This window comes from Ixodes scapularis, unplaced genomic scaffold, assembly GCF_016920785.2.
Source record: "Ixodes scapularis isolate PalLabHiFi unplaced genomic scaffold, ASM1692078v2 PGA_scaffold3__209_contigs__length_174095766, whole genome shotgun sequence".
Taxonomy (NCBI): domain Eukaryota; kingdom Metazoa; phylum Arthropoda; class Arachnida; order Ixodida; family Ixodidae; genus Ixodes; species Ixodes scapularis.
Genome location: NW_024609868.1, coordinates 10,501,324 through 10,511,040, shown reverse-complemented (window position 1 = coordinate 10,511,040; position 9,717 = coordinate 10,501,324). Strand labels below are relative to the sequence as shown.

General features: G+C 47.9%; 2 protein-coding genes across 9 annotated transcripts; one reads left to right on the top strand and one right to left on the bottom strand.

Moving 5' to 3' along the window:
* The first annotated feature begins 29 nt into the window (after positions 1–29).
* On the top strand, positions 30–3,386 carry LOC115330720 (E3 ubiquitin-protein ligase RNF181). Of its 2 annotated transcripts, XM_029992651.4 has the most exons (6): positions 33–252; positions 332–382; positions 468–550; positions 655–764; positions 2,017–2,091; positions 3,269–3,386. In XM_029992651.4, the coding sequence occupies exons 1-6, from the start codon at positions 173–175 to the stop codon at positions 3,326–3,328; spliced, it is 459 nt and encodes a 152-aa protein (XP_029848511.2). In that variant the 5' UTR covers positions 33–172; the 3' UTR covers positions 3,329–3,386. The 2 variants fall into 2 exon arrangements, with proteins under 2 accessions (XP_029848510.2, XP_029848511.2); XM_029992650.4 differs by having other exon boundaries at positions 30–252; positions 2,017–3,386.
* LOC8031970 (RNA-binding protein squid) lies at positions 3,320–9,156 on the bottom strand. Of its 7 annotated transcripts, none has more exons than XM_040502315.1 (8): positions 6,909–7,017; positions 6,764–6,854; positions 5,602–5,660; positions 5,402–5,529; positions 5,176–5,328; positions 4,832–5,093; positions 3,977–4,177; positions 3,320–3,666 (listed from the first exon to the last, which is right to left on the bottom strand). In XM_040502315.1, the coding sequence occupies exons 1-8, from the start codon at positions 6,943–6,945 to the stop codon at positions 3,578–3,580; spliced, it is 1,020 nt and encodes a 339-aa protein (XP_040358249.1). In that variant the 5' UTR covers positions 6,946–7,017; the 3' UTR covers positions 3,320–3,577. The 7 variants fall into 7 exon arrangements, with proteins under 7 accessions (XP_040358249.1, XP_029848506.1, XP_029848509.1 ...); XM_029992646.2 differs by having other exon boundaries at positions 5,602–5,642; XM_029992649.2 differs by having other exon boundaries at positions 4,922–5,093; positions 5,602–5,642.
* Positions 9,157–9,717: the final 561 nt, after the last annotated feature.

Below are 9,717 nucleotides of genomic sequence, written 5' to 3'. Positions count from 1 at the left end.
AAGTATAACACATAGCTCATTAATAAAAACTAAACCAAAACTACGGCGCTGCTGTCTGCTAAACTAGCGCGCGCATGTCAGCGCAGTAACCAGCGGGTAGGACAGCGATTCTGGAAGATCGTTTTGTGCATCAAAGATCAGCGGTGGCTACCATCGATTTTTTGTACTTGCAATGGCATCTTACTTCGACGAACACGGCTGCTCACCTTTGGCTCCAGGCGAGCAGCCCGATCATATGCTGCATTTGGCGAGGTAAGCGCTGGATAAACATCCGACACGATGACTTGCCCTTTCACGAGGAAATTGTTTACGGCATCCGATTTTGCTTCAGACTGCTGATCGATGGTGGGTACGGAGCTCATTTCGACATGGAATACCACAGGTAAAGTAACAAAAGTTCATCTGTTGTGCTTGCTCCATTACTACGAAATGACGGGATTTGTTCGTGTGCCCGTGAATGTTTCCAGGATTTTCCCGGACGAGCCCCATAAACCGCCAGCGTCGAAAGCGGCAATCGACTCGTTAAAGACTGCGCCAGTTGAAGAGGAAGGTAATTAACGACTACACATCTTTGGTGGAGCGAGAACAGTTTTCCATACCAGTCATAAGAGTCACTTCGTATGTTAGAGAAAAAACTCCACATATCGATTTCAGGCAAGAAATGTCCAGTTTGCTTGAAAGACTACTCACCCGGCGAAACGGTGACAGAGATTGCCTGCTCTCACGCATTCCACAAGGACTGCATCATTCCATGGCTGACCAGAGTAAGTTGTTATGGTGTATGTAGTTCGGTTCATTTTCTAGCTAGTAAAACGCTCACACTATGCAACTCGAAGCTTTACTAGAAATAAATCGGACTCGAAAATTACGTAGTATAAAATCTCTGTTGCTTGAAGGCTGTAGGATGGCAAATCTACTCGACACTGCAAGCAGAAAAACAACGGCGGTGGTTTCTTGCACGTTACTAGACAGTAGGCTGTAGCGTTCAATGTATTGAACCATGGTTAAAAGCGCTAAAAAGACGTACACAAGATAGAAGACAAACACGGGCGCTAGCATTGTATAATACTGAGGTTCGTTTTCCCGATATATGTAGACGGGTTTATGTTCTTGTATCTCGCGCATGTGTAGCCTGGGTGACAAGTCTGTAAGATATATACGTGTATATATATACTTCCATCTTCCTCCCCAATACAGTTGTGAGTAGCGCCCGTGTTTGTCTTCTATCTTGTGTAAGTCTTTTTAGCGCTTTTAGTCATGGTTCAATACAGTCAACAACTAGCCCAACTTCTTTTTGTAGCGTTCAAGCACGTCGTTACCTCAGCAGCCTTCTTTGAGCTGTTTCTCCCCATCATGCAGCACCAGAACGAGACATGATTGTCTCGAATAAAATTGCACAAGCTACTCAAGGTACTGGTTGTTAGATGTTTTTCTCAGAGCAAAAAATAAAATCCGCATCTTTTAATCCCACTCTTAGTCTTCGCCCAAACGTGGCATTAGCGGTTGGAACCAGGCGTCAGAATTATTCGCTACCTGCATTAAAAAATAAAGTTCCCAATGTTGGGACAGTTTTGACCAGAAAATGACGCTGAATGCGCCCGCGCGCATAAGGGGAAACGAATATCGTCTGCTAAAAACAAACTCGTTTAAAAAATAAAGTGGTCAACATTTTTTGGGCACCTCGTCCCCAACCGCTACGTTTGAACGGCTCTGTTCGGTGACGCATTTATATAAAAAACGAAAACCTTTTTTTATTTACCAAAGCACTTGGGATCATGGTACACCGCAGGGCAGTAGCTTGTAGAAGCAGCGTTGAATCGTACGTGTCGGCATCCATCGCGGGTCTGAAGCGCGCTCTTTTTTTCCCTCGAGTTAATTTGCTGCGTCCTCATGTCAGTGAAATCATACTCGCTTCACGAGTTTGTTTGCTCTGGTGACATTTGAAACAAACTCGTGAAGCGGGTTCTTGGCCATCTGCGGCGCGGTGTTGAGACTGTACTTGTCTGTCTTGCCTAGATCAACACCTGTCCAGTCTGCAGGTACGAGTTGCCCACGGATGATCCGGATTACGAGGCATTCAAAGCCCAAAAGGCAAGTGTAGCTTTTCGGGGGAACTGCAGTACCCTCGCTGCGCTCCAGACTGTGCAGCAACGTCAAAAGTATGCCTCAAACAAATTCAGTTGCTATTTTAACATACATGCTTAGCTTTCCTGATCTCAGGATGTTGATGAAGAAGCACAAGGTCAACCAGCAGTACAAACACCGCTTTGTGCCAATCACACCTGGGTGATGGGCACATGGTCGACAACTGCAGCTCATTACGTAAAGGGCCCGTCGCACAGTTGCGTTTAAAGCGAGTCACGGGCACATGTGTAGTAAGAAGCGGGAAATCGAATTCAAGGACTAGCTTGGCATGCTAATAAGCAGGGATGCCACAATTTCTCGGAATTTTCTAGGTTTGCCGAGGACGCGTCAACCACGCGCACTTGTAGAGTAACTCTGAAGATTCCTTGCGAAGGAAAAGCAACTACCCGCATAAAGCTCAATAAAAGCTCTCCATTCTTTAGAAAGGCTGCATATACAAGAGTTGAAGCTGCCATAAGTGCCAAGCGCGCAATATTTTAAACTTGTGTTTGCGGCGTCAAGTTAGCACAATTCTTCAAATCGATCACTGTAGCGACTAGCTTGTGTGTTATGCTTTCTCGCATTTGAACTATCAGTGTAAATGGCAGTAGTAGCAAGCCACAGGCTTTTGTGGACGTACAAACCTAACATGGCAAGATAAAAATCGTAATGCAACACCCGAGACTGGTGCAGAAAAAATTAAAACCTCCAAATCCAAGGAAAACTGCAGAAAGCAGTCTCCGGTGCTCCACAAAGATTTACCACCAGCTCGTCGCAGCATTTCCACAACATTCGTCCGTGTAACCATGGGGTACGTGCCTACATTCTAGAGAAAACTGCAGCACACACATGCGTTACCACACTAGTGTAGCTAGGAGTGCCAGTGCAGTAGACGGTATCCGACATGCCTTGTAGCAACGGGAGCCCCCACGCTGCCTACTTGCAACGAAAAAATAAAACAAGTGTCAGACAATTCTGTGCGGCCACAAGGGGCCAAACAGAACACAAAACAATTGTGGTCTAGTCAGCTAGGGGGAAGGGCAAACCGCCCAAAGGGGAGCTCATGTGAAACAAGGCACATCGTATACTCGCACCAGCAGCAGGTCTCCTGCGCTACCCTCTTAACTCTTCTCTCCTCCCCCAGGCCAGGGTCAAGCAACGCGACGAGGCCCTCCAAGAACTGCACAACTCCATGTTTGGATGACTAAATCGTTTTTACTGCCACAGTAAAAAAAAAAAGAAAAACTGCTATGTACAGATCAGTTGGTGTTTTGTTGCTCGTTCTTCGATGAAGGGGGGACACACTGAACATGAGACAAGAGGAAGTAATGATGCTAACCACGGCTGCTTAAAAACAAATCAAACAGGTCATTTTTATGCTCGAAAGACACGTAGTAATGTGGGTATGAGAAACAGCAAGAGGTGCACAATGGGAGTCCGTTAGCTTCCCCCATTAACGACTGTAGGGGTGGTAGCCGCCGCCACCACCACTTGCGCCACCGCCCCCACCGCGGCGCGCCTTGTAGTTACTCTGTTGTTGGCCTGCAAGCAACAGAAAGTTCCAATTACAATATCGCGGGGGGTGACATGGGCCACCACCAAAAGACCCCCGACTGCACTGGGAAAACAACTGCTGATGCGTATGCTAACTCTAGGGAAGCACACAGTTAGGCTGACAAGAGGCAGACTGACTACACCACAAGTTGCCTGTGCAAAGTCTAGCAGAAAGCACCCAGTAGGGAGGAAAACAACAGGGCTCGCTACATTTATTGATCTACACAGCAAACAAGCAACAATAGCAAATGTACAGTCGGTTACGGACAACCTCCCCACCCCCCCGGCAGCTACCTACCGTATCCACCACTTCCGTAACCCCCCTGGCCGCCGCCATAGTTCCACCCGGAGTAGTCGTAGCCTCCGCCATAGCCACTGCCACCATAGTCGTAGTTACCATAGCCACCGTAGCCACCCTGGCCATAGCCACCTTGGCCATAGCCGCCACCATAGCCACCGCCGCCATAGCCACCCTGGTTGCCCCAGCCTTGCTGATAACCTGCAAACACGGAAGGGGACCAGAACACCAGACATGAGTACTGCGCGTCATTGCGCCAACACGTGGACACTTGCATGCAGCAGCCAGCGATCCGCAGGTTAGCGAGTCCATGGACATCGGGACCGTGGGGGTTGCGGCAGCAAGAGGTCGACATCTACAATTACCCGTGGCCATGCTGAAGTGAAAAGCTCCCCTAGCCTTAACCCCCAGTCCCCCTTACAGCCAAGCTCACTCACTGACCCACGCATCTAGTTGCTTCCCATCAAGACCAACACAAACACCCAGACACGGGCAAACATTAGGTGTGAGATTTACAGAAGACCCTGCAGAAGTCACCAAAAACTGCACCAAACAGTCTGCCCACAATCGGGGAAAAGACGTGTCACAAGGCTTGCTGCCAAACACAAGGCCGTTAGACAAACGGGAGGTAATAGACAATCGCCCCCTAGACTCCAGCTGACTGGCATGAAGACTGCACGGCCACTAGTCCAAATCCAGTGTGGTGCTAAAGCCAATCTGTGCAGTCTCCACCCATCTGCCAGCTTGAGATGTCTGAACACTTGGTGCCTCCTGCAGGGCCCTCAGGAAAAGCAGCGTTGGGCAAGCACGAGTGCGACAAATGGAGCGCATAACATGGGGGTAGCAGCCACTTGCCTCCTCCGCGCCCTCGTCCTCCGCGTCCCCCGCGCCCGCCGCGTGCCCCGGAGAAGCCACCGCCGCCGCCGCCCCAGCCCCCGCGCATGCCTCTGGCGTCGGGCTTGGGCGTCGCCTTCTTGATGTCACACTCCTTGTTGCCGATCTTCTGCTTGGGCTCACGGCACACCAGCTCCACCGAGTCTTCTCGCTCAAACGTCACGAACGCAAACTGGCGCCTCTGATTCTTTGCCTTGTCAAAGGGCAGCTCCACGTTCTCAACCTGCACAGACAATGCTACGATGTCACAATCATTCCCCAGAGTAAAAAAAGTTGAGCTATGAGCTGCAGGAGTGAATGCTTACGGGTCCAAACTTCTCGAAGTAGGCCTTGATATCAGCTTCCGGCATGTCTGACTCGAGGCCTCCAACGAAGATCTTCTTGATGCCAGGGCGGGCCTTGGCAGGTTTGGGGTCGATCTGCTTGCCCTTCACTGTGTGTGGTGTGGCCTTCAGTACCTGCAGAAAACGACAACTAGTAAGGGCCCATCCCATCAAAGAGACCGAGAAATCTAGAAAGAATCAAACTCACAGCCTCGATTGCTTCCTTAGCAGTGAATGTGACAAAGCCGAAGCCCCTGGACTTTCCGGTTGTGGGATCTGTCTTGATGTTGACGTCCACTACGACGCCAAATTTCGAGAAGTACTCCCGAAGGTCCTCTGCAGAATCGAAGTGGAGAAAGTCTAGCATCGCGCCACCAGACAGACAGAAACGAGAGCAACGGTACTTACTGTTGTCCGTGTCCCAGCTAATGCCGCCCACAAAGAGTTTCCTAGAAAAGGGAGAATCACTGGGCTTCAACATGATTGCCAGCTCCTAAGAGCAGCACCTTTGACAACATTGAGGAAAAGGTTCTACTTACGTTACCTTTACATTACACTTCACACAGTCATACATACACAGTTTAAGGACTCCAGACTTAACACCAACAAATGTGTAGTAGCTTTTCTTTAAGGGCAGCAACTGCAAATTGAAACTTTGAGAGATGACACTCAGTTAGTCGCAGCAACTGTGTGTGAAGCTTTACTCGATCCTTAGGGCAAAGATGCTACTTCGGCTATCCTCCATGGGGGGAAAAAGGGGAAAAGAGAAACGAACGCGCCCAAAATTGGCGCTAGAGGTGAAGTTGGTTGTAGCACCGATTACATTGCTTAGTTCGGAGAAACTCAGCAAATGTACCATTGTGCCACCAGCGCTGTGCATCAAGTTCCTGGCAAGATGAGCTGGGCGCACCTGTCGGAAATGAAAGAGCGTTAACAGCCATCGACAGGGGCGAAACCGCGAGCCCTACACCGAAGCCAGGGGCCCCGCGCTCCGGCCGATTAGGAGCGTTACGTTAAGACTACTCGGGGACACCTCCAGATAGCCGGACCGTTTATCTGCAAAGAATCATTAAGTTTAACACTAAATGTCATCATCCAGAGACAGTACAATGGAGACAAGAGAGGCAGCAGAGAAAAAGGAAGCCAGCAAAGGCGTATACATGCACGGAGAAAAAATCCAAGGGGCAGGAACGCTAGTCCGGAACGACGATCGATAACGCCGACACTGCTAAAAAAAAGGGCCAAAAAGTACCTTAATCGAAGAACTACGCAAAATGACTCCGTACATCGTGAAGATTGATCCAACTGCTGCCGCCGAGTTACACACCTAGGCGCCGATGGCATCGTGAGCTAGAGGATTATTCAGGATTGAAACAAAATGGCGGTAAACGCCGGGGGAACAAAGGGCCGCCGCCGGACGCCATGAATGACAAGTGCACACTACGGAACACATTTCACGGGCAAAACTCCGGCTTGCACACTTTGAAATTTCAAATCAGCTCCGCTTCACGAAATACACAGAAATAAATAGAGAGAGAAAAAGTTCAAGGCGCCAAAGCGCTATATTTACCTCTCGTCTTCGTTCGTCTTGGAGTCGGAGCCATTTTGAGCGACTTCATTTGTCTGGCCGTTCCCGTCGCCTTCCTGTTGATACTGGCCGTCTGTAAACTGACCGTCGTTATAGTCACCGTACTGTCCATCAGCAGAAAAATCACCTTCACCGTAGTTTCCCTGCTGGTCTCCGTCAGCCATGGTAACTCAATTCAAGTACACGCACGACCACAACGACGCCCGTCCGGTAGAGAAAAAATTTCTGACCACGCCGCTCTTTATATAGGGGGCAGGCACGTGACACCGGAACGATCGCTCATTGGCTAAAAATTTTGGCGTCCTACCGGCATTTTTGCTTTTTTTGTGCAATATCAAGAGTCGGTTTAAAAATCAACGACTAAAGTTATTCGTAGTCACTGCAGAGTGTTATAAATATTGTTTTATGAATAAATCTAAAGAATATTTTCAGAGAACGCGTGCTAAAAAACACGCTTAGTTGCCAGACCTTGGGTGAATACACTTTTGTTGCACGATTCTTGGTGAGGAAGGCGTAGCTTTTGTTGGACCGGTTGGTCGGTTTCGAGCTGTCATTGCCGCCTTAAAACACAAACAGATCAAAATAAAACAGATACAGTAACCCTCTTTATACCGCATGGTTTCGCAAAAAAAGCGGTAAAGCGTCGGATCAGGTATATTCTGCGCTACGCGAATCCCTGCACATGTACCGCTCCTGTCATTGAAAGCCATATTCCATTTCGAATGAATCGCCTTGCTCGGACATCTGTCATCCGCCGAACTCTTTGACGCCTCTCAGCACTACTGCTGTGTTGTCCGCTGTCAGGAACAACACGTTTTTGTGCTCCTTCGTTTCCTTTTACCGAGCAGGCAGCGATGTAAATCTATTGCGCATTTGCTGCTCGATCGCCTTGTCGCGTAGGCGGACGCTACCACTTTTATTTTAGAATACAACGTTCAAACAATCCCCAAGTGTACTCCCAGTTCAGTCACGTTGAGAACGTAGTATAGGCTAGACAATGCCTTGTTGAAAAAATGACGCAGCAAACGTGCTAAACTCTCGGAGTTGCGTAATAACCAGAGCATGTCCGGCGCCGGAGAAATGGCTAGAAAATGACCCCACACCGAGAATATCTTCACAATAAAAGTGTGCGTTCGTGTGTGTCGAGTTGAACAATTTTGAAAAGTCGATATATCCAGTCTAACTTTAAAAAAAACCTCCGAAGCTTTAGCTGTAAACTTGTATTACTACTGGCCGGCGGAATGAGGCGAGGCTTTAAACGAACTTGCGCCGCGGGATAAGTGATATTTTTGGCGGAACTAAGTTCGGTACCGCAATCGCGATGTCCGAGAAGATACCCTGTTGATATAATTCATGCTGTGCCCATGGGCTAAAATGAACCCGCCCTGCAGTAGCCGGTACCAACGACAAAGAAATGACTCAGAGCACCCATTACTGGCCTCACCACCGCCCGCGTACATATTCGTGGCCGACACCCAGCTAAAGTCTGTTTTCCGAGAACCCGGTGAAAACTGGCGAATTACCGCTCCGAAAAGGGGAGTAGGTGTCAAAGATTATATCCGTTCTCGTCCGCAAAAACAACGACACGTTTTTCCCGCCATTTGCGATCGCATAAAATCTCCAACCGGTTGCGCGGCAGACTTCCCGGGTGTCATTAGCCGCTCTTCTCATAATCATGGCGATGAAGATTCCCACTAGTCAGGACACCTGCAAGCTTTTGATTGTTATTACTTACTTCCCCTATATTGCTGCTTTAAAATGACAGCCTGGTACAATGCTATTATATTCACGAAATATCAATGACATTCTTTAATGCAGAGATATTGTCTCAAAGGGGTTGCTGAAAAGTTTTTGAAGGGGCAGGGAGGAATAAGAAATGATGTAGGTCACTTCCCCCACGCATCCCACCATCCGGGAAGTTGCAACTGCAATCAGTAGTCAGATATTTCTAAATACATACCATTCCAAGTGTCATTAAACTATTACTAACATCGTCTCGCATTTAATTTTTGCGACAAATTCCCGTACACCCAGGAGCCCTAAGAATACTCCCACGTATATTATTTACCGCCAAGATTTCCGACTAATCACAAGCTGCAATGTGAAGGGTAACCACAATTAGTAAACACTTTCAAACTGTTGTTAATTCCCATGGAAAATGTGAGAAAAAAAAAAAACTGACTTTTTGATCTTGCTAAGGAATGCACAACACAGCTAGCAGGAGTACATTGTACTTTGAACTTTCTTTTACAGTCTGGGCACTTTCTCCTAATTTACTAATGGAAGTTAATGTAAAACACCAACATTCAAACTGCTACCTTACAGTTGGTGCCATCCAGAAGATCATTCCAAAACAGTGGTACTTTGATAACAAACTAGCCCCCCCCCCCCCCCCCCTTTCCACAAAAAAAAAGAAAAAAAAATTACACTTAGGCGGATAATTTGATGCGTGGACTAACTGTGTCATGTTCTCTAGGTGGAGATTCACGACCGGGACCTTTATTGACGGACAGCTTGACTTTTGCACCCACTGCCATAGCAGTGGAGTCCTTGGCTACTGACAGCCCATCTTCCATTATATTAAAACTTGTCATTGGGCACTAATGTGCCAACCTGGCAGTTAAATCGCTTAATTTGCATTTTAATGTGCATAGCCTGGCAGTTAGAGTAGTTGAAGTGCGAAGCAGTGGAGCTGAGGTTGTAATGCACAGGGTTGGATCTGCAAATAGTTCCATTTTTAAGCCCCATCTGACTAAAGAAAACTTTAAAGCAACACAAGCGATACAGATGCTGGAATGACTTAGGAAATATTTAGTACATCTTTGGAGCAGGCTCCCCGCGTGGGGTTTCCAGACTGCGGCATTAGCTGGAGAACAAAAACTATGTGGTATATCATGTTGGCAGATCGTTGGAGAGAATTGGGCAATAAAAATCTG